Source organism: Pelophylax lessonae (genome assembly GCF_965119305.1).
Source record: "Pelophylax lessonae genome assembly, chromosome: 9".
NCBI classification, from domain to species: domain Eukaryota; kingdom Metazoa; phylum Chordata; class Amphibia; order Anura; family Ranidae; genus Pelophylax; species Pelophylax lessonae.
In genome coordinates, this window is record NC_138776.1 from 270,444,038 (window position 1) to 270,469,398 (window position 25,361).

Genomic DNA, 25,361 nt, shown 5'->3' on the forward strand with positions numbered 1-25,361 from the left:
ACCCAGTAGGGCTTCCCTGGTGTTGTGGATTTCCCAGCACCAAAACTCTGCTGGACATCCAAAATCCCTCTTCTCAAAGGCCTCCCACAGCAAGCCCGGCCACTATAGTCCTCACCTTCCGGCATAGTGTCGTCAGCCATCCAGTGGTCGCGCCAGGTGGCGTACCACTTTAGTGCCCGGTAAGCTTCATCCAGCCATGACTCCTTCCAAATCAGGTCCCACAGCTCCGTCACCCACTCATCCAGGGGTTGCTCTCCCAAGAAAGGTAACTGCAGGGCAACGTATACCTGGAACCGCTGTTCTTTGCTGGGAAGGTTCTCTCTCCTCCTCCACTGCACATCCTCTAAGGCCTCATATCACATTTCCTTTCGAGTGTAGTCTCTCCAGTCTTATATGGTTTCCTCTGATACAGGCCCATCCTGTTGGGCCAAGTGTTGCTGCAACCTCCAGAGAAACGCCTCCTCATATGGGGACGCTGCACGGGTGTTAGCTCACTCCATAACACTAACGGTGTCTCCGAGCTGCTTCTCCTCGTACTAGGACGCCATCCCACCGCTTGCCATCAATGTAAAGGATCAACCAGAACCCCGACCGGGTACCTACATTGATGGATGCTCCTAGTGCTTCCGAGGGCTCCAAGCACTCCACCAGACACCATAACCGTCTCAGACCCCACAAACCGCCGCAGCTTGGTTAGGATCTCGCTGTCTCCTTCCCACCCTGGACCTACGACAAGGCTCCAGGTTCCCGTGGGTGAACCGCTCTTTCCCCAGAGAGTGCAGAAAAACAAGCTCTTACACAAGCTCTTACAAGAGCTTAGTGATTATCCAAGGGAGTATGGAAGACCATAGCAATCCCTTGTAGCATATTCCCCCCAATAAGAGACAGGACTCTAGATTGAGGGTGAACTATATTTACTTTATTGAACAAGAAACAGACTTGTATACAGTTTTCTCCCACAAGGTTACCGCCCAGGTGGACCTTGTTGAGGACGGGACGTGACATATACAATCCAATAGAAACAGGGTTTTACACTCAGTCATTCCCATACAGTGTACACAATCCCTTCCCCCCTAACCTAAACTAATTATCTGGCCATCTGGGCAGAACAATGTGAGGTCATTAACATTAGACAATGGGACGGCACAATCCACATTCCCTCACTATACACAAACAATAGGACAAGGCTGCCAGTGACAGTCTGTGTGTCTCTCTCACATTGAAGCTGGAATAGACATTATCTCATTACACAAACAATAGTGAAAACCCGTCTGACATTGAGAGATATGTAATATACACATTATTTAGGAATTACAGATTTCATGGCAATGGTAATAAATCTTCATATTTTTATATGAAGATATTGCTGACAAATTCGACTGTCCCATCTGAAGAAATTCAAACCATTAATTATCTGTTTTTCACTCATAGTGACGGTTAGTACTGTCACAAGGCCAAGCACAGGTTTATAGAAAACAGAGAAAACACCAAGTAACCCAATCTGCATGTCCCAATTCCCACCACAGGCAGCCCACTTATTGACCCATTATATCCCCTCCTAATATTGTACAACCAATACAATCCAGATAATTCTCCGCTATCTGTCTACAGAGAAACCCGCATGGATCATATGACCACGTCAATGAGGATGGAGGAGGACCGGAGTCACATGACTGAGAAGATACTAAACCTCGCCCTGGAGATCATCTACCTGTTGACTGGAGAGGTGAGGAGGATTCTGGGAGGTCACATGACATTACTCTTATCTCTATAAATAAAACACAGACCTGACCGGAGAAGTGAGGAGGATTCTGGGAGGTCACATGACATCACTCTTATCTCTATTAATAAAACACAGACCTGACCAGAGAGGTGAGGAGGATTCTGGGATTCTAACATGATATTCCTATTGGTTCTCCAATACAGAGATTTTCTCTTCTGCAGTCAGGTGAGGAAGCTTCTGGGAATGTCCTATGATATTATTATTGGTCTTTATTGTAGATATTCCCTCCTTTGAATTCTGGAAACAAGATGACCATCACGGTGCCTCCATGTGATTCCCTAAAACCTGAGAGACACAACATGCAGAAGATTCTAGAAGTCACCAAGAAGATGATGGAGCTGCTGACAGGAGAGGTGAGCGGTGCTGGGAATTCTGGGACATTATCCAGTAACAGACAAGGGATGTGTCTGGATGGTGACTGTATCATTGTGTGTGTCAGGTTCCTATAAGGTGTCAGGATGTCACTGTCTATTTCTCCATGGAGGAGTGGGAGTATTTAGAAGGACACAAGGATCTCTACAAGGACGTCATGATGGAGAATCAGCCGCCCCTCACATCACCGGGTAAGAGGAGACTTTATTGTAAAGGAGAGAGCAGTACGGAGGCTCCACCTAGATCCCCCATCATCTGATAAACACATAGAAACAATGTATTCAGTCAGTGTGTGTGTTTCCTACAGATGGATCCAGTAATGGGAACCCACCAGAGAGATGTCCCCGTCCTCTGTATTCCCGGGATTCCACACAGGAAGGTCACACCATCCCCCACCATCATCAGGTAGATGATTGACAATTATTGGTAGATCTGATTTATACACAAGCATGTTTGTTACAATGAATGTTTTATTATATATTCAGAGTGGAAACCTCGGGGCTGGTTATATTAATGTTAAAGAAGAGTATAAAGAGGAGGAGAAATATGGAGTGACAAAGCAGCTTTCTGAAAGACACATTGATCTCCATAAAGATATCATGATAGTGCCAACTAATACCAGGAACCCACCAGAGAGATGTCCCCGTCCTCTGTATACCCGGGATTCCACACAGGAAGGTCACACCATCCCTCACCATCATCAGGTAGATGAGGAACAATCACTGATAGTATCATTAGGATCTGTACATTATCTGCATTGTTACCATTGATGTTATTTTTATTATATATTCAGAGTGGAAACCTGAGAGATTCTAAAGTTGAGGTTCAAGAAGAAGAAGAAGAGACGTATGTGAGGGATGATCAGCAGTCTATGGAGGAGGATGGAATAACGGGGACATTTATAGAGGAGGACACTCCTACAGAGATCAGCACAGGTGGGTCATTAACACTAAATCCATTCCTCCAAATTTGAAGTCGTTCAAGTACCGTCTACCTTTATCCTCAGTAATTTATTTTCTCTTCCCTTAGCTTTCCCTCTTCTTCAGCTTTCCTTTCTCACTTCCCTTTCTCTTCTTCTCTATTCCCTCCCTATGTCTTATATTGCAATGCCTACATTGGATGTCTATGTGCTCCCATGTTTTTAGCTTGGGGTACCCACATTTCGAAATGAGATGTTCTTTTCTATGTATTGCTATGATAACCCTACTCCATGTGTTAATTATATTGCAATTTTGTCTTACAGTGGGGACTGCGCCCCCCCCTCCCCTCTTTATGTTCGATGTTCACTGTTCTTTTACTTTTTTTGCAATTTCAAATAAAAACATATTTGTCTCTCTAAATCCATTCCTCCACCCATACTGCTCACTGATTGGTCCAGAGTAGGGCGGGAACTAGTTGTAATCAGCCTGTAATAACCTGGTCACTTTTACTGAGCTGTATTCCTGTATTTCTCTCAGATAATCTTTGTATTTCTATTTTAGTAGATGGACGGGAGATGAGGAAAACCTCAGAGGATTGTCTCACTTTGTCTCCAGACTGTAAAGTAGAAGATGAGGACATCACACAGTATAGTCCAGGAGAAAACCCGGCTACCTCAAATGTCCATCCGGCACCACACAGTGTAGATGGACCATCGTATTCCTCTTATCCTGAGGAACCTCAGACTGTGAGGGATAGTGCTGTCCTTCCAACAGATAAGAGGTTTCCCTGTACTGAGTTCGAAAAGTGTTTCCGTTTTAAATCAGATTTTAATGGGCATAAAAGAACTCACACAGGTGAGAAGCCGTATTCCTGTCCTGAGTGCGGGAAATGTTTTTCAAAGAAGTTCAATCTTGACATACATCAGAGAATGCACACAGGGGAGAAGCCATATTCCTGTCCTGAGTGTGGGAAATGTTTTTCAAGGAAGTCCAATCTTGACACACATCATAGACGGCACACACGTGAGAAGCCGTATTCCTGTCCTGAGTGCGGAAAATGTTTTTCACAGAAATCCAATTATATCACCCATCAAAGATCCCACACAGGGGAGAAACCATATACCTGTCCAGAGTGCGGGAAACGTTTTTCACATGAATCCTATTATAAAACCCATCACAAATTTCATACGGGGGAGAAGCCATATTCCTGTCCTGAGTGCAAGAAATGTTTTGTACAAAAATCAGATCTCGTCAACCATCAGAGGTGTCACAAGGGGGAAAAGCCGTATTCCTGTCCGGAGTGTGGGAAATCTTTTTCAAAGAAGTTCAATCTTTCCGAACATCAAAAATGTCACACAGGGGAGAAGCCGTATTCCTGTTCTGAGTGTGGGAAATGTTTTTCAAGTAAGTCCACTCTTTCCACACATCAGAGATTGCACACAGGTGAGAAGCCATATTCCTGTCCTGAGTGTGGGAAATGTTTTTCAGTGAAGTCCACTCTTTCCATGCATCAGAGATTTCACAGGGGGGAGAAGCCGTATTCCTGTCCTGAGTGTGGGAAATATTTTTCACAGAAGTCCAATCTTTCCCAACATCAAAAATCTCACACAGGGGAGAAGCCATATTCCTGTTCTGATTGTGGGAAATATTTTTTAGCGAAGTCCAATCTTTCCATACATCAGAGGTCTCACACAGGGGAGAAGCCATATTCCTGTTCTGAGTGTGGGAAATCTTTTTCAACAAAGTCCAATCTTTACACACATCAGAGATTACATATGAGGGATAAGCCACTTTCCTGTCCTGAGTGAGGGAAAGGTTCCTCACTGAAGTCCTGTCTTCCTGTACATCAGGGGTCCCACACAACCCTCGAGGTGTATTAGTGCCTTGAGGGCGGGAAATGTCTTCTATATGAATGTTGGTGGACATGTGGGGAAGAAGCACACCCTGATATACACCTCAGATATACTCCATGGCTGATCTTCATCATGTAAGAAACACTTCATAAGGAGATCAGAGATCACCAAATTGCTATCCATAATCTTTTATGAATAGATCCCTAAGGTCGGGTTCACACAGTCTGGTGTCCTGTGCATTTTGTGTTCACTAATTCAGGTGAACTTTTTTTTTTCTCTGAATTCGCACCTGAACCGGAACTAAAAACACACAGGACCCTATTCAGATTTGCACTGCAGCGGCCCTGGTCATGTGTGAACCGGCTCCAGTGAAAGCCGGTTAAACTCACGTTATGCGATTTGGATGTGGTGTAAAACGCATCCAATTAACTTATACACTATATAACCAAAAGTATTGGGACGCCTGCCTTTGCATACACATGAACTTTAATGGCATCCCAGTCTTAGTCCATAGGGTTCAATATTGATATTGAGTTGGCCCACCCTTTGCAGCTATAACAGCTTCAACTCTTCTGGGAAGGCCGTCCACAAGGTTTAGGAGTGTGTCTATAGGAACGTTTCACCATTCTTCCAGAAGTGCATTTGTGAGGTCAGGCACCGATGTAGGATGAGAAGGCCTGGCTTGCAGTCTCTGTTCTAATTTATTCAAAAGGTGTTTTATGGGGTTGAGGTCAGGACTTTGTACAGGCCAGGCAAGTTCCTCTACCCCAAACTCCCTCATCCATGTCTTTGTGGACCTTGATTTGTGCACTGGTGGGCAGTCATGTTGGAACAGGAAGGGGCCATCCCCAAACTTTTCCCACAAAGCTGGGAGCATGAAATTGTCCAAAATGTCTTGGTATGCTGGAGCCTTAAGAGTTCCTTCACTGGAACTAAGGGCCCTAAAAAAACCCTACACCATAATCCTCGCTCCACCAAATGATTTGGACCAGTGCACAAAGCAAGGTCCATAAAGACATGGATGAGTGATTTTGGGGTGAAGCAACTTCACCGGCCTGCACAGAGTCCTGACTTCAACCCGATAGAACTCCTTTGGGATGAATTAGGGCCAGACCCTCTCGTCCACATCAGTGCCTGACCTCACAAATGCGCTTCTGGAAGAATGGTCAAACATCCACCAAATGATTTGGACCAGTGCACAAAGCAAGGTTCATGAAGACATGGATGAGCGAGTTTAGGGTGAAGGAACTTGACTGGCCTGCAGGTCAACCCAATGGTTGATACCTTTGGGATCAATTTGAGCGAAGACTGCGAGCCAGGCCTACTCAACCAACATCAGTGCCTGGCCTCACAAATGCGCTTCTGGAAGAATGGTGAAACATTCCCATAGACACACTTCTAAACCTTGTGGACGGCCTTCCCAGAAGAGTCGAAGCTGTTATAGCTGCAAAGGGTGGGCCAACTCAATATTGAACTCTACGGACTAAGACTGGGATGCCATTAAAGTTCATGTGTGTGTAAAGGCAGGCGTCCCAATACTTTTGGTAGTGTATGGGAACCTGGCCTACATGTCAGGAGATGTTTACTGTATATAATGACTGGGAGTATGTAGTAGATCAATGAATTGTCCTAGAAATGGTATTACCAGGCTGCAGATAGGGGGAGCTCTAATGTGACCACAGCAGAGTGATCCCATCTAGCTCACATTAACCCTTTCACTGTCAGAACTGTTTTTTTTTGCACATTTTGGGCCTGAAGATTAGTTAAAACCCCCAAACATCTATTTTCTGAAAGCAGAGACCCCGTAGAATAAAACGGTGGTGATTGTTAAGAGGTTCCTCGTACAAAAATTTCCCCGTAATATCCGGGTTTATTTTCTGCCCTTCCCCCATTTTCTATGGTGTGATCTTTTCTGGAATACTTTCTTATAATAATGTAACACGTTGTGTATTGTATAATACACAAATTATTAACGACTCCGCCTCCACATTCCAGACAAGTCATTTTCCTGACCAATCGGATTTCTACCTTTACTATTTCCTGATTTTATGACTGCCATCTTGTTAAAAGTAAAATTATAATAAAAAATTTGTGTGAAAAAAAAGTTTGGTGTGTCGGTGCAATGACGACAAAATCTATACATTTCTCATAGGAGATGCTTTAAGCCTTCGGTGGGCATCAGTTTGGAATTCACAGTGAATAATGGCCCAGAGTGCAGTGGTCAGGAGTATATCATATACAGCCCAGGGTACAGAGTGCAGTGGTCAGGAGTAGTGATGGACGAACATCAGCCAGGGCGGTTCGAGAACGCCAGCTGCAAATTTTCTCAAAAGTCCGCGAACCGCGAGTTCGCGGCGGGCCCCATTGACTTTAATGGGAGGCGAATTTTAAAAACCTTTAGGTCATATTTGCAGCCACAAAAGACGTACTAGCTGTGCACAAATAGTCCCAGCACATGGACAATGTCATAACAGAAGTATTGCAATTGAAAACGTTGCCCTAAATTGTTTTTTTTTTTTTTACAGCAAAAAATATATATATTTTTTTTTCATAAATCAGCCAGAACTGACAGCAGCCGGTAAATACATTGTCTAATACATATAGGGTCCATTCACACATCTGTAAAATGGGTCCGCATCCATTCCACAATTTGGCGGAACCTTTACAGACCCATTGATTTTCTTTTCCAGTCTGAAAAATGAGGCATTCACAGGATAAAGAAGTGTCGGCCATTCCAGGCCCCAAAAATTAGCCCACGTGCGTTTACCTGACAGCTAAGGATGTAGTTTTCTGTGGCTGAAGGTACATTAGGCATTCACAGGATACAGAATTAAGTGTCGGCCAGTATAGGCTCCAAAAATTAGCTCACATGGGTTGAACTGACAGCAAAGAACTTTGTTTTTGATGACTAGAGGTATGGTAGGCATTCACAGGATACAGAAGTAAGTGTTGGCCTGTATAGGCTCCAAAAAGTAGCTCACATGGTTTGAACTGACAGCAAAGAACTTCGTTTTTGATGGCTAGAGGTACGGCAGGTGTTCACAGTACACAGAACGGTAAGTGTCGGCCTGTATAGGCTACAAAAATTAGCTCACATGGTTTGAACTGACAGCAAAGAACTTAGTATTTGGTGGCTGGAGGTACATTAGGCATTTACAGAAAAAATAATTGTCGGCCCTGAAAGGCCCCAAAAATTTGCCATTCAATGGACATGAAATGCCTTTTATGCGGCTGTATGTAGCGAAGCCAAGGACCAGGAATTGTTGTGAGTTGATGGCGGTCTGGCGGATATTTGTGGCCTGGCATAAGGAATTTAGATGAAACCTGGTCTACTGGTCACATGTGTTGAATTCCTCAGAGATCCATGCCTCATTCATTTTTATAAATGTGAGGTAGTCTACACTGCCATGAGCTAGGCGAGTGCGCTTATCGGTCACGATCCCCCCTGCTGCGCTGAACGTCCTTTCAGACAGGACACTGGATGGGGGGCAAGCCAACATTTCCATTGCAAATTGTGCAAGCTCTGGCCAGAGGTCAAGCCTGCCCACCCAGTAGTCCAGGGGTTCATCACTCTTCAGAGCATCCACATCAGCCGTTAACCCGATGTAGTCAGACACCTGTCGGTCTAGGCGTTCCCTGATGCTGGATCCGGAGTACAGCTGTCGATGGTTTGGCTGAAAGAAGGATCTCATCTCTGAAGTGACCAAGACATCTTCCAACCGCCCTCTTCTTGCAGGCGCTGTTGGTTTACTACCCGCAACTGTCTCTCTGTGACTGGAAATTCCTCTGCCAGCGCACGGAAAAGCAGAATGCAGCATTTCCCACAGTAGGGCCTGGAAGTGCTGCATTCTGACCTCCCTCTGTGATTGTGGTAACATTTCTGCCATTTTGTGTTTGTACCGGGGGTCTAAGTATGTTGCCACCCAGTACTGGTCCTTGGCCTTTATGCGTTTTATACGGGGGTCCCCCTTAAAACACTGCAGCATGTAGGCCCCCATTCCCACTAAACTGGAAGCGGTGTAGTGGCCTGCTTCCAGCTCATCATCCAGGATAATGTCGTCCTCGTTCTCCTCCCCCCCATCCACGGTTAACACCAGGGATCCCAGAAAGGTTTAAAGTATGCTCTTTTTGCTCCTCCCCATCCTCCTCCTCTGACTCCTCTTCAGTCTCCTCCTGTTGATTTGTCTCAGATGGAGTAGCACCCCCTGGGAATTCATCCAACATTGCGACTTCCTGATCTTCGTGCTCCTGCTCCTCGACGGCTTGATCAATGACACGACGCAATGCACGCTCCAGAAAGAAGGCGTAAGGTATGATGTCACTTATGGCGCCCTGGCTGTGACTGACCAGTTTGGTGATCTCATCGAATGGCCGCAGAAGTCTGCATGTGTCCCACATGAGCAGCCACTGGCGAGGTAAAAAAAACCCAAGCTCCCCAGAACCTGTCCTGCCGCAGAGTTTGAACAGGTAGTCATTAACTGCACGCTTCTGCTGGAGCAGCCTATCGAGCATATGCAATGTTGAGTTCCATCGCGTCGGGCAGTCACAAATAAGACGCCTAAGGGGCAGGTTGTGTCGCCGCTGAATGTCAGCAAGGCGAGCCATGGCTGTGTAAGATCTTCTGAAATGGCCCGAGATTTTCTTGGCCTGCCGCAAGATGTCCTGGACCCCAGGGTATTCGGCAACGAATCACTGCACCACCAAGTTCAGGACGTGTGCCATGCATGGCACGTGAGTTATTTTGCCCTGCTTCAGTGCGCTCAGCAGATTGGCACCGTTGACGCACACCCCTTTATCAACTGACAAATTCAGCGGTCTCAGCCACTGATCTGCCTGTGAACGCAAAGCTGAAAGGAGTGCAGGACCAGTGTGGCTTTTGGCTTCCAGGCACAACAGACACAGCACAGCATGGCAACGTCTCACCTGGCATGTGGAATAGGTTCTGGGTATCTTGGGCGGCGCAGGAGAAGAGACGGTAGCAGCGGAATAGGAGGAGTCAGCCGAGGAGGAGAGGGAGGATGGAGGAGGAGGAGAAGAAGAGGCAGGCCTGCTTGCAGTCCGTGGCGGTACAACTAAATCTACACGGGTGCCACGGGTTACATGCTTAACGGCCGTCAGAAGGTTCACCCAGTGGACAGTAAAAGTGATATACCTTCCCTGCCCGTGTTTGCTAGACCATGTGTCTGTGGTCAGATGTATCTTGGCACCAACACTGTGTGCCAGAGATATATTCACTTGCCGCTGAACATGGCCATACAGCTCTGGAATGCCCTTCTGCGGGAAATATTTCCTGCCTGGGACCTTCCATTGTGGTGTTCCAATGGACACAAATTTACGAAAGGCCTCCGAGTCCACCAGTTGATACGGCAGTAGTTGACGGGCTATCAGTTCTGACAAGCCAGCAGCCAAACGTTGGGCAAGAGGGTTATCCGGCGTCATCATTTTTTTCTGCTCCAACATTTGGACCACAGAAGCCTGCCTTTTTCCACAACAACGTGACGACGGCATCATGGAAGGTGGAGGGCAAATGTGAGGAGAGAGGAGAAGGAGAAGCAGAAGGAGAAGGGGCTGGACGGTGAGAGCCTGGAGTGTGGCTTTGTGGGTTCTGACAGTGTTGCTCCCACTGGGCTCGGTGATGGGAGTTCAGGTGCCTTCTTAAGGCGGTTGTCCCTAGGTGAGTGTTGGGCTTACTGCGACTTATGCGTTGACTGCAAGGGCTGCAGATGGCAACACTGTTGTTATCAACGGACACATTAAAAAAAGCCCACACTGCGGAGTCATGTGCCGGCGTCCTAGGAGCACCAGATGTGACTGTACATGGTTGATGGCTCGCTCCTGATACATTTGCAGTCTGCTTTCTACCTCTTGTTCAATGCAAGTTCTGCCTGCCTCTCCTCCCTATCTGCCGGTCCATCTCTTCCTCTAAACTCCCTTCCTCTTCCTCTCTTGTAGACACCCACGTGATGTCCATAGACTCGTCATCATCCACGTCACTTTCCCCAGAATCCCCACCACTAACATTCGAGATCTCGGAGTAGAAACCAACCTCCTTGGGCTGATCTGGGTACTGTCGTCAGACTGCTGAGTGGCGGCTGTTGCTACCTCTTCTTCCTGATCCGATGCCAACAATGGCTGCGCATTGCAAACATCTTGTGATGGATCGGAAAATAATTCCACTGACTCAAGTGGAGGGTATGTGGTGGTGTCTTTGGGGGTGCACACAGCAGAGCGTGAAGAGGGTGCAGATAGAGAGGATGGGGAGGGTGCAGAAGAGGAAGGCTGAGTGACCCACTCAACCAAGTCTGGTGCGTCCTTTGTCGTAATTGCACATGGCTTTTGAAACTTCACACCTTGGCTCTGGCCTACTGCTCCTGCCCTACCCCTACCACCCTGCGTACGTCTCTGCCTCTTCCTCTGCCTGTCATGTTTTTCAATTACCCTGTGACAAAAGTCTCTAGAGAATCGCAGTATATCTGGAAAAAGGTAGATAACACCCCGCTTCAATCTGTGGTACTGGGGGGCCACAGGTTTATCACACCAAATCTACAAATAATTGGCCAGTAACTGTCACTGTGTGTAGCACAGTCAACACAGCAAGAGAGGCCAAATTTTTGCAGGACTAAAATACACTCTTAGAAAGGTATACTGTTAAATAACACCCCACTTCAATATGTGCTATTGGGGGGGGGGGGGGGGAGGCCACTGGTCTATCACACCAGTTCTACAAAAAATTGGCCAGTGAGTTTGGCACTGTGTGTATCAGACTTCAAACAGCAAAAGAGGCAATATTGTTGCAGGACACAAATACACTTGTAAAAGTATACTCAGATAACACCCCACTTCAATATGTGCTATTGGGGGGCCACTGGTCTATCACACCAGTTCTACAAATAATTGGCCAGGGAGTTTGCCACTGTGTGTAGTGTTGCTGCAGAAATGCAGCCCTTTAAATGACTTTTGTGGACATTAACAGAGCAATTTGTGACACTGCAGATGACGATCTCTAACTGCCCCTACAGCAACCACTGGATACCTCTCCCTATAATAAAGAGACTGTAATAGACCCTAGAACAACATTGGAGCACTTTAAATGACTTTTGTGGACATTGACAGAGCGATTTGTGTGTGACTGCAGCCGATCTCTAACTGCCCCTAAAGCAACCACTGAATACCTCTCCCTAAGTTCAAAAGATACTAGACCTATACCGAAATACCAGCCCTGAAAAGGACTTTTGTGGACATTGACAGAGCGATTTGTGTGTGACTGCAATGAACAGGCTATTTGAAGACCACGGTGGGGGTTCTTGACAAATAAATTCTACAACGAGAAGCTTCTTGGCTTCTTGGATGCAACATCTCAGAGCTACTGTCCCTCTGGGTTAAATGATATGATAAGTTATAAACCATAAATCGTATATCCCATATGGTATCATGAGGGTTACATTGGATAAACCACGCCTTTACCTTCCCCACAAAGGATATTTAAGGACACATATGACAAGAAAATGTTAAAAATTCTAAATGCATAGCACAAGACCGTGTTCACTCTATGAGACGTTTCTCGGAGGCTGATCTTTCTCTGAGCTCCACAAGGTGGTGATCTCACTTCTACCCAGACAGGAAGTCTCTATGGAAGACAGGAAGTGATGTTAGATAAAGACAAGAAGTTCCGTGAGGTGCGAAGGAGCGAGGAGAGATTGCTGGAAGAGGCAGCAGAGGAGGTAATAAGATCGTATTTTCTATTTACACCCAGTAACCCCCCCCCCCCCACCCGTCATGTCCGTCCTCTTCCTCCGTAGTCACTGTGAGTTGCCATTCACGATGAGTATTTGCCGGGAATAGATCTTGTTGGAAGTCATCATGTGTTTTGTTTTTTGTTTTTTTACATCATTCATTATTATTGACGTAGATCTTCATCGTTGGAAGACTGATAAGGAATTTACTTTGTGGAAATATATATATATTTTTTTTAACAAAGGACTGGTCATATAGTGTCGGTGACGCCTTTATTTATGAGTAACCCGGGGTATATGTACCCCATACACATTCACGTGTGGGAAAGTATCTGAGGCCCATCTTATTAAGGGGGACAACCAGATTCCATAAACCCCCGAGACCCCCACTGGGAAAGGGTTGTGGGGAAGGGGCCCTTTGCAAGATACACTCCCCATGTTGATGGCATACAGCCTGGTATGGTTCAAAGGGAAGTAGAGATGTAAAGATTTCAGGAATTTTGAAGCCGTGGGGGAAAAAAAAAACATTTTCCCTGTTTTTTTTTTCTCATTTTGGTAAAAATTGAAAACAAAAAAAATCAGTGTGGAGACGTTTTACTTCATTTTGTTACACTGGAAAGGTGAAATGTATATAAAAGTATTATGCTTGAAATAAAAGTACAGCTTATTCAGTAAATAAACTAAACTTTGCTTTTTAAAATTAGATTTTTTGTATTACAAATGGAATAACAAGGACTGTATATGATAAGAAATAATTACGCCCCTTCCTAACCAATGAAACCACAAAGCTCCTAATTCACTCCGTCGTTATCTCTTGCCTCGACTACTGCAACTCCCTCCTTATTGGCTTATCTTTACATAGGCTCCTCCCCCCCTTCAGTCCACCATGAATGCTGCTGCCAGGCTCATCCACCTTACCAACCACTCAGCATCTGCTACTCCTCCCCGCTGATCTATCCATTGGCTTCCTTTCAATGTCCTCCACCACCTCTCTGCGAATCCCTCCACTGGCCTCCATTCATTGTCCTCCACCCCCTCTGCCAATCCCTCCACTGGCCTCCATTCAGTATCCTCCACCCCTCTCTGCCAATCCCTCCATTGGCCTCCATTCAGTATCTTCCACCCCTCTCTTCCAGTCCCTACACTAGCCTCCATTCAATGTCCTCCACCACCTCTCTGCGAATCCCTCCACTGGCTTCCATTAATTGTCCGCCAATCCCTCCACTGGCCTCCATTCAGTGTCCCCCAAACCTCTCTGCCAATCCCTCCACTGGCCTCCATTCAGTGTCCCCCAAACCTCTCTGCCAATCCCTCCACTGGCTTCTATTCAGTGTCCTCCACCCCTCTCTGCCAATCCTTCCACAGGCTTCCATTCAGTGTCATCCACCTCTTTCTACCAATCCCTCTACTAGCTTTAATTTGTTGTCCTCCACCCCTCTCTGCCAATCCCTCCACTGGCTTCCGTTAAGTGTCGTCCATCCCTCTCTGCCAATTCCTCAACTGGCTTCCATTCAGTGTCCACCAGTTCTCTTTGCCAATCCCTCCACTAACTCAATAAAGTAAATTTAAAAATACTAACAATAGTTTACAAAGCCATCCAGAACTCGGCCCCCAGCTACATCAGCCTCCAGGACTTCTCCCGAGTCTCCCCCATCCTTTGGATATCCCTACCCCAATCTCTCCGACTATCTCCAACTCTATCCACTTTTAGATGATCCCTGAAAGTGATTCAGAGAATCTTATTTCGCGCCCACCTAACTTTATTTTATTAATCAGTCCATCCTACACAGTATTACCTTTCGTATCTTTTGACCCCCCCCTCTTAGATTGTAAGCTCTAACGAGTAGGGCCCTCTGATTCCTCCTTTATTGAAATGTATTGTAACTGTGCTGTCTGCCTTCACGTTGTAAAGTGCTGCGCAAACTGTTGGCACTAAATAAATCCTGTATAATAATAAAAAGAAGAACCTTCCACCTATTCATGAGAACAGGTAGCCCCCTCCCTTTCCCTTATAAAGATGTAAAAGCTTCCTGCCAATTTGCATTTCCAGTTCTGGACAATGCTGACCCAGAAGCAGATATTTCTCTATGAAGAACTTGATGAATCTTCTGATTTTAAGATGTTATTTTTTCTATAAATGAAAGGATTGTGTATTTTTGGGAGGCCGTGGTTTGTAACACTTGCATAGTTAATGATGGCGCTGGTGAAGAAATACTTTGTGATGATCCAAAAGCAGCAGAAAAGAGTGTTTTTGGAAGGAGAACTCTGAAAGGAAAATCTCCTCCTCCTTTAATTTTAGACCTCATCATTATATTACATCAAGTCTTTAAAATGTTTTATAATTTTTTCCTCTTCCTCCCCCACGTGCCCCTTCCCCTGATCTCTCTGTCAAAATCAATGGCACAACTATCAGCCCGTCCCCACATGCCAAGGTCCTAAGTGTAGTCCTGGACTCTGAGCTCTCCTTCAAGCCCCACATCCAATCACTGTCCAAATCTTGCCACCTCATCCTCCGCAACCTCTCCAAATTACGCCCCTTTCTAACCCATGACACAACAAAGCTATTCATCAACTAATTTGTCAGACAAATTCACCCTCTGACCTGTCATTTACAGTAGAAACCATCATCTACTGTATCTCAACAATCACCTAACATGTATGAGGTTCAAGATGGAGTCAACTAGCAAACTAAAAACTGGAGCCTTTTCTCTGCAGTGCCCCTAGTGGAAAATGCATATTTCTCTTGTTTGAGAACTGCATTGAGAAGTACAGTGTTACTTGAATGGTATTCCAGGATTTGCTTGTCCTCAGTTGAGAGGACTTTACATAAAGTTTTAGAAAAAAATGGAAAAATAACAGTTTTTTCCCCAAGCTTTCCTATCTCTAGGGGGAAGGCACATTCTCACCTGCCTGTTCCTGGCTGGCCAGCCTGCATGCTCAGATAAGGGTCTGGTATGGAAATATGGGAGGACCCCCAGGCCATTTGTTTATGTTGTGTGGATTTCCTCATTGACATCCATACCAGACCCCCATCAAGGATAAGGGTCCAGTATGTTTTTTTTTTATTTTTGGTGGGTCTCCTATTAACGTCTATAGTAGTCCCTCGTTTTGGATAAGGGTCCAGTATAGATCAAAGAATCCTAGAATTAGAAACTGGACTGAAACCGGATACATTTGGCTCCTCACTATCATTCATTATCACCAGCTCCAAAACATGGACATCATAGCTGCTCTCAGACCCCCCCAATGGGTATAGGGACACCCTGTGACGTATGCAGGTTCTGACTCTACATTTATGCCTGTTGGTGCTTTATACAAATATATCTGTCTCCAAAAAATGTTTTTCTCTGATAATAAAATATGAAATGTATTTTGTAGATACTTCTGTTAGTAAAAGTAGGCCAAGTACAGGTTTATAGAAAACACCAAGTAACCCAATCTGCATGTCCCAATTCCCACCAGAGGCAGCCCGCTTATTGACCCATTATATCCCCTCCTAATATTGTACAACCAATACAATCCAGATAATTCTCCTCTATCTGTCTACAGAGAAACCCGCATAGATCACATGACCACGTCAATGAGGATGGAGGAGGACCGGAGTCACATGACTGAGAAGATACTAAACCTCACCCTGGAGATCATCTACATGCTGACCGGAGAGGTGAGGAGGATTCTGGGAGGTCACATGATATCAATCTTATCTCTATTAATAAAACACAGACCTGACCGGAGAGGTGAGGAGGATTCTGTGATTCTAACATGATATTCCTATTGGTTCTCCAATACAGAGATTTCCTCTTCTGAAGTCAGGTGAGGAGGATTCTGGGAATGTCCTATGATATTATTATTGGTCTTTATTATAGAGTTTCCCTTCTGTGAGATCTGGAAACAAGATGACCATCACAGTGCCTCCATGTGATTCCCTAAAACCTGAGAGACACAACATGGAGAAGATTCTAGAAGTCACCAAGAAGATGATGGAGCTGCTGACAGGAGAGGTGAGCGGTGCTGGGAATTCTGGGACATTATCCAGTAACAGACAAGGGATGTGTCTGGATGGTGACTGTATCATTGTGTGTGTCAGGTTACTATAAGGTGTCAGGATGTCACTGTCTATTTCTCCATGGAGGAGTGGGAGTATTTAGAAGGACACAAGGATCTCTACAAGGACGTCATGATGGAGAATCAGCCGCCCCTCACATCACCGGGTAAGAGGAGACTTTATTGTAAAGGAGAGAGCAGTAGGGAGGATCCACCTAGATCCCCCATCATCTGATAAACACATAGAAACAATGTATTCAGTCAGTGTGTGTGTTTCCTACAGATGGATCCAGTAATGGGAACCCACCAGAGAGATGTCCCCGTCCTCTGTATTCCCGGGATTCCACACAGGAAGGTCACACCATCCCTAATTGTTACAAGGTTGGTGGGACAGAGCTTCTAGAACATGGACTTGTGAAGGCAATGTTTGGATTTTTTGTTTACCTGATGTCACAATATTAAATCTTCTATTTTACAGATGATATTCTCTCTCATTTTCTTGGTTTAGAGTGGAGATCCAATCGATATAGAATTTGAGGTTAAAGCAGAAGAAGAAGAGACATATGTGAGGGATGATGAGCAGTCTATGAAGGAGGATGGAATAACGGGGACATTTATAGAGGAGGACACTCCTACAGAGATCAGCACAGGTGGGTCATTAACACTAAATACATTTCTCCAAATTTGAAGTTGTTCATGTACCCTCTACCTTTATCCTCCGTAATTTATTTTCTCTTCCCTCTTCTTCAGCTTTCCTTTCTCACTTCCCTTCTCTTTCTTCTCTATTCCCTCCATATGTCTTATATTACAATGTCGGTGGATGTCTATGTGCTCCCATGTTTATAGCTTGGGGTACCCACATTTCGAGCTGAGATGTTGTTTTCTATGTATTGCTATGATAACCCTACTCTGTGTGTTTGTTTATTTATATTGCAATTTTGTCCTACAGTGGGGACTGCCCCCCCCCCCTTTATGTTCTGTTCGATGGTCACTCTTTGCCTTTTCTGCAATTTCAAATAAAAACATATTTGTCTCTCTAAATCCATTCCTCCACCCATACTGCTCACTGATTGGTTCAGAGTAGGGCGGGGACTGGTTTTTATCAGCCTGTAAAACCTTGGTCACTTTCCTGAGCTGTGTTTCTGTATTTCTCTCGGATAATCTTTGTATTTCTATTTTAGTACATGGACGGGAGATGAGGAAAACCTCAGAGGATTGTCTCACTTTGTCTCCAGACTGTAAAGTAGAAGATGAGGACATCACACAGTATAGTCCAGGAGAAAACCCGGCTACCTCAAATGTCCATCCGGCACCACACAGTGTAGACGAACCATCTTATCCTGAGGAACCTCAGACTGTGAGGGACAGTGCCGTCCTTCCAACAGATCAGAGGTTTCCCTGTACTGAGTGCGGAAAGTGTTTCCGTTTTAAATCCGCTTTTAATGTGCATAAAAGAACTCACACAGGTGAGAAGCCGTATTCCTGTCCTGAGTGTGGGAAATGTTTTTCAAGGAAGTCCAATCTTAACACACATCAGAGATGGCACACAGGTGAGAAGCCGCATTCCTGTCCTGAGTGCGAGAAATGTTTTGTACATAAATCAGAACTGGTCAGACATCAAAGGTTTCACACAGGGAAAAAGCCATATTCCTGTCCTGAGTGCGGAAAATGTTTTTCCCAGAAATCTGATTATAACACCCATCAAAGATCCCACACGGGGGATAAACCATATACCTGTCCAGAGTGCGGGAAAAGTTTTTCACAAAAATCCCATTATGAAACTCATCACAGATTTCATACGGGGGAGAAGCCGTATTCCTGTCCTGAATGCAAGAAATGTTTTGTACAAAAATCAGAACTTGGCAGACATCAGAGATGCCACACAGGTGAGAAGCCGTATTGCTGTCCTGAGTGCGGGAAATGTTTTCCAAGGAAGCACCATCTTGACACACATCAGAGATGTCACACAGGTGAGAAACCGTATTGCTGTCCTGAGTGCGGAAAATCTTTTTCAAGGAGGTTCAATCTTTTCAAACATCAAACATCTCACACAGGGGAGAAGCCGTATTTCTGTTCTGAGTGTGGGAAATGTTTTTCAGCGAAGTCCAGTCTTTACAGACATAAGAGATCGCACACGGGGGAGAAGCCGTATTCCTGTCCTGAGTGCGGGAAATGTTTTGCACACAAGTCCCATCTTTACAGACATCAGAGATCTCACACGGGGGAGAAGCCGTAGCCCTGTCCTGAATGAGAGCATATTTCTCACTTAAGTCCTGTCTTCCTGTACATCAGGGGTCCCACACAACCCTTGCGGTGTATTAGTGCTTTGAGTGCGGGAAATGTCTTCTATATGAATGTTGGTGGACATGTGGGGAAGAAGCACACCCTGATATACACCTCAGATATACTCCATGGCTGATCTTCATCATGTAAGAAACCCTTCATAAGGAGATCAGAGATCACCAAATTGCTATCCATAATCTTTTATGAATAGATCCCTAAGGCCGGGTTCACACAGTCCGGTGTCCTGTGCGTTTTGTGTTCACTGATTCAGGTGAAAATTTTTTTCTCTGAATTCGCACCTGAACTGGAACTAAAAACACACAGGACCCTTTTCAGATTTGCACTGCAGTGGCCCCGGTCATGTGTGAACCGGCTCCAGTGAAAGCCGGTTAAACTCACGTTATGCGATTTGGATGTGGTGTAAAACGCATCCAATTATCTTATACACTATATAACCAAAAGTATTGGGACACCTGCCTTTACACACACATGAACTTTAATGGCACCCCAGTCTTAGTCCGTAGGGTTCAATATTGAGTTGGCCCACCCTTTGTAGCTATAACAGCTTCAACTCTTCTAGGAAGGCTGTCCACAAGGTTTAGGAGTGTGTCTATGGGAATGTTTGATCATTCTTCCAGAAGTGCATTTGTGAGGTCAGTCACCGATGTTGGATGAGAAGGCCTGGCTCGCAGCCTCTGCTCTAATCCATTCAAAAGGTGTTCTATTGGGTTGAGGTCAGGACTCTGTGCAGGCCAGTCAAGTTCCTCCACCCCAAACTCACTTATCCTTGTCTTTATGGACCTTGCTTTGTGCACTTATGCGCAGTCATGTTGGAACAGGAAAAGGCCATCCCCAAACTTTTCCCACAAAGTTTGGAGCATGAAATTGTCCAAAATGTCTTGGTACGCTGGAGCCTTAAGAGTTCCCTTCACTGGAACAAAGGGGCCAAGCCCAACCCCTGAAAAACACTCCCAAGTTCCTCCACCCCAAACTCGTTCATCCATGTCTTTATGGACCTTGCTTTGTGTACTGGTCCAAAACATTTGATGAAGGGGGGTTGATTTTCAGGAGTAGGGCTTGGCCCCTTAGTTCCAGCAAGGGGAACTATTAGGGCATCTGCATACCAAGACATTTTGGACAATTTCATGCTGCCAACTTTGTGGGAAGAGTTTGGGGATGGCCCCTTCCTGTTTCAACATGACTGCGTACCAGTGCACAAAGCCAGGTCCATAAAGACATGGATAAGTGAGTTTGGGGTGAAGGAACTTGACTGGCCTGCACAGAGTCCTGACCTCAACCTGATAGATCACCTTTGGGATGAATTAGGGCCAGACCTTCTCGTCCACATCAGTGCCTGACCTCACAAATACGTTTCTGGCAGAATGGTCAAACATTCTGATAGACACACTTCTAAACCTTGTGGACGGCCTTCCCAGAAGAGTTGAAGCTGTTATAGCTGCAAAGGGTGGAGCCAACTCAATATTGAACCCTACGGACTAAGACTGGGATGCCATTAAAGTTCATGTGTGTGTAAAGGCAGGCGTCCCAATACTTTTGGTAGTGTATGGGAACCCGGCCTACATGTCAGGAGACGTTTACTGTATATAATGGCTGGGAGTACGTAGCAGATCAATGAATAGTCCTCCTAGAAATGATATTACCAGGCTGCAGCTAGGGGGAGCTCTAATGTGACCACAGCAGAGTGATCCCATCTAGCTCACATTAACCCTTTCACTGTCAAAACTGTTTTTTTGCGCCTGAAGATTAGGTACAACCCCAAAAAATATATTTTCTGAAAGCAGAGGCCCCGGAGAATAAAATGGTGGTGATTGTTAAAGTGTTCCTCGTACACAAATATCCGGGTTTGTTTTCTGCCCTTCCTCCATTTTCTATGGTGTGATCTTTTCTACAATACTTTGTTATAATAATGTAACACGTTGTGTATTGTATTCTACACAAATGAATAATGACTCCGCCTCCACATTCCAGACAAGTAATTTTCCTGACCAATCAGATTTCTATCTTTACTATTCCTGATTTTATGACTGCCATCTTGTTAAAAGTAAAATTATAATAAAAAAATTGTGTGAAATAAAAGTTGGGTGTGTCGGTGCAATGACGACAAAATATATAAATTTCTCATAGGAGATGCTTTAAGCCTTCGGTGGTCATCAGTTTGGAATTCACTGTGAATAATGGCCCAGAGTGCAGTGGTCAGGAGTATATTATATACAGCGCAGGGTACAGAGAGCAGTGATCAGGAGTATATCATATACAGCCCAGCGTACAGAGTGGTGGACATGTGGGGAAGAAGCACACCCTGATATACACCTCAGATATACTCCATGGCTGATCATCATCATGTAAGAAACCCTTCATAAAGAGATCTATCATATACGGCCCAGGGTACAGAGTGCAGTGGTCGGGAGTATGGTCTGAGCAGAACAGCTGAGATTACCACAGCTATATCCGCTCGAAGACCCCTTTCTATATCTGGTGACTTTTACCCTCTGGGAGCTCCTAAGCAGGAGATACCGCTGATTAGGGTGGCTATTCAACGTGATAAAATGATGCTTCAGGATTTGGGGAATACGTCTCATGTATCCCTGACATTATCTCTTTATATAATATATTTGGGCTATCTATTTGATGCCTTACTGTACCTATATGTTGAGGTTCCTTATATACAGAATACCATACACTGCTACCATATCTGTAACTAAGTAAACTGGCACCCGGAAATAAATTACGAGGTGGTTTATAGACGATGTACATCCTTTAGAGATAGGTTGGTAAAAGGCTATTTTGCCCCAGAACCTACACAGAGAAAAAGGCCTAACGGAACTTTCAGATTTGGCCGTTGCCAAGAATGCCCATTCATAAAAGAAAGTACTATATGTTCACTTCCGAATGGTGAACAGTTCATTCCGAAACACCTTGTGCATTGCCTCACAGTCGGGGGGGGGGGGGGGGGTGTTATTAAATTGCCTGTGACTGTGGTCCTTTTCTTCGTGGAAAAAAACAAAGAGGCCATTCCACAACAGAGTTCACGACCATGTATATTATACTGGAAAAGGAAAGATAGTCTCCCCGACTGGTGGACATGTAAGTCTAAGCCCCAGTTTTGAAGTACCTGTGATGCATTTTAAGGCAATGAACAGGCTGTATGAAGACCACAGAGGGGGGGGGGGGGATTATTGACAATTAAATTCTACAGCGAGAAGCTTCTTGGATACAACATCTCAGAGCTACTGTCCCTCTGGGTTAAATGATATGATAAGTTATAAACCATTCTTATAATAATATATATTTCTGGGTGGGACAAGTTTGCAATTTTTTCTAGAGAAGGCAATGAGGAACTCAGTTTAATGAGTTTGGACCGTCATATTTGAACATTTAACAAGAGCAACTTGTTTAATGCATTATATTTGGTTTTCCCGTAATCTATAAATATGTAGTAACTTGCCAATTGGGGAGATTACGTTGTTCCAGTTGTTTGTATTGAATATACTTTTGACCACTGCACTATGTACACTGGGCTTTATATGACATGTTAATTACCTCTGCACTCTGTACACTGAATTTTATATAATAGACATGATAGCATCACGCAGTCGCTGCAGATTTGTCGGCTGCACATCCATGATGCCAATCTCCCGTTCCACCACATCCCAAAGGTGATCTATTGGATTGAGATCTGGTGACTGTGGAGGCCATTGGAGGACAGTGACCTCATTGTCATGTAAAAGAAACCGAAGATGAGATGATTTGAGCTTTGTGACAGGGTGCATTATCCTGCTGGAAGGAGCCATCAGAAGATGGGGACACTGTAGTCATATAGGGATGGACATGGTCAGCAACAATATTCTGTGTTATGTAAACCATGCTCAATTGGTACTAAGGGGCCCAAAGTGTGCCAAGAAAAGATCCCACACACCATTACACCACCAGCCTAAGCTGTGGATACAAGGCAGGATGGATCAATGCGCCAAATTATGGCCCTACCATCTGAATGTCGCAGCTGAAATCGAAACTCATCAGACCAGACAACATTTTCCAATCTTCTATTGTCCAATTTTGATGATCCTGTGCCAATTGTAGCCTCAGTTTCCTGTTCTTAGCTCACAGGAATGGCACCAAGGTATTCTGCATACCTTGGTTGTAAAGAGTAGTTATTTGATTTACTGTTGCCTTTCTATCATCTGGAACCAGTCTGCCCATTCTCCTCTCACCTCATCAAGGCATTTTCCTCCACACAACTGCCGCTCACTGGACATTTTCTCTTTTTTCCCCACCATTCTCTGTAAACCCGAGAGATGGTTGCGCGTGAAAATCCCAGAAATACTCAGACCAGCCCGTATGTCACCAACAACCATGCCACATTCAAAGTCACTTCAATCCCCTTTCTTCCCCATTCCTATGCTTGATTTGAACCAACGTCGCCTTCACCACATCTAGATGCCTAAATGGATTGAGGTGCTGCCATGTGATTGGCTGATTAGCAATTTTTGTTACCAAGCAATTGAACAGATGTACCTATTAATGTGGCTGGTGAGTGTGTATGTGTGTGTATATATATATATATATATATATATATATATATATATATATATATATATATATATATATATTTCTTTTTAACTATAGTGTAAAGAAAGCCTTGTAGATGAGAATGTTCCATGTGGCAAGTCCACATCAGAGTCAACGATGGCTTGAGACATAGAAAACAATATGAATAACTTTTGTTATGCTTGAGAAAGATATAAACTTTGAAAGATTGCTTCTATTTTATGGAGAATCGTATATCCCATATGACATCATGAGGGTTACGTTGGATAAATCATGCCTTTACCCACAAAGGATATTTAAGGACACATATGACAAGAAAATATCCAAAATTCGAAATGCATAGCACAAGGCGTGTTCTCACTCTATCGTTTCTCGGAGGCTGATCTTTCTCTGAGCTCCACAAGATGGTGATTTCACTTCTACCCAGACAGGAAGTCTCTATGGAAGACAGGAAGTGATGTCAGGTACAGACAGGAAGTGATGTTAGATAAAGACAAGAAGTTCCATGAGGTACGAAGGAGCGAGAAGAGATTGCTGGAAGAGGCAGGAGAGGAGGTAATAAGATCGTATTTTCTATTTACACCCAGTAACCCCCCCCCCCCCCCGTCATGTCCGTCCTCTTCCTCCATAGTCACTGTGAGCTGCCATTCACGGTGAGTATTTGCTGGGAATAGATTGTGTTTTGGTTTTTTTTTTTTTTTTTTTTTTTTTTTGGCATCATTCATTATTATTGACATAGATCTACATCGTTGGAAGACTGATAAGGATAAATATTTTTTATTTTTGTTAACCCGGGGTATATGTACCCCATACACATTCACGTGTGGGAAAGTATCTGAGGGCCATCTTATTAAGGGGGACATTCAGATTCCATAAACCCCCGAGACCCCCACTGGGAAAGGGTTGTGGGGAAGGGGCCCTTTGCAAGATACACTCCCCATGTTGATGGCATACAGCCTGGTATGGTTCAAAGGGAAGTAGAGATGTAAAGATTTCAGGAATTTTGAAGCCGTGGGGGGAAAAAAAAGTTTTTTCCCTCTTTTCTTTTTTTTCTCAGAAAAAAATTACATTTTGGTAAAAATTGAAAACAAAAAATAAAATCAGTGTGGAGACGTTTTACTTCATTTTGTTACATTGGGAAGGTGAAATGTATATAAAAGTATTATACTTGAAATAAAAGTACAGCTTATTCAGTAAATAAACTAAACTTGCTTTTTAAAATTAGATTTTTTGTATTACAAATGGAATAACAAGGACTGTATATGATAAGAAATAATTACGCCCCTTCCTAACCAATGAAACCACAAAGCTCCTAATTCACTCCGTGGTTATCTCTTGCCTCGACTACTGCAACTCTCCCCTTATTGGCTTATCTTTACATAGGCTCCTCCCCCCTTCAGTCCATCATGAAAGCTGCTGCCAGGCTCATCCACCTTACCAACCACTCAGCATCTGCTACTTCTCCCCGCCATTGGCTTCCTTTCAATGTCCTCCACCACCTCTCTGCGAATCCCTCCACTTGCCTCCATTCAGTTTCCTTTAACCCTCTCTGCGAATCCCTCCACTGGCCTCCATACAGTGTCAAATACCCCCTCTCTGTGAATCCCTCCACTGGCTTCCATGTAGTGTCCTCCACCACTCTCTGGCCTCCATTCATTGTCCTCCATCCCTCTCTGCCAATCCCTCTACTGGCCTCCATTCAGTATCCTCCACCCCTCTCTTCCAGTCCCTACACTGGCCTCCATTCAGTGTCATCCACCTATTTCTACCAATCCCTCTACTAGCTTTCATTCGTTGTCCTCCA

The 25,361-nt window shown here is 44.6% G+C and overlaps 2 protein-coding genes and 1 pseudogene across 3 annotated transcripts in view; 2 read left to right on the plus strand and 1 right to left on the minus strand.

The window, feature by feature from the left end:
* Positions 1 to 25,361, minus strand: part of LOC309564464 (uncharacterized protein) — a gene marked incomplete at both ends in the record, with an annotated part of 826,241 nt that overhangs the window by 393,195 nt on the left and 407,685 nt on the right.
* On the plus strand, positions 1,622 to 2,340 carry LOC309562943 (uncharacterized protein; the record flags this gene model as incomplete). The annotated part of the gene is made up of 2 exons (XM_082267271.1): positions 1,622 to 1,726; positions 2,002 to 2,340. 2 exons carry the CDS (start codon positions 1,622 to 1,624, stop codon positions 2,230 to 2,232), a joined length of 336 nt encoding a protein of 111 aa, XP_082123397.1. The 3' UTR covers positions 2,233 to 2,340.
* On the plus strand, positions 3,641 to 18,956 carry LOC309564055 (annotated as a pseudogene). The gene is made up of 2 exons: positions 3,641 to 4,808; positions 18,081 to 18,956. The product of its transcript is annotated as an uncharacterized misc_RNA (transcript).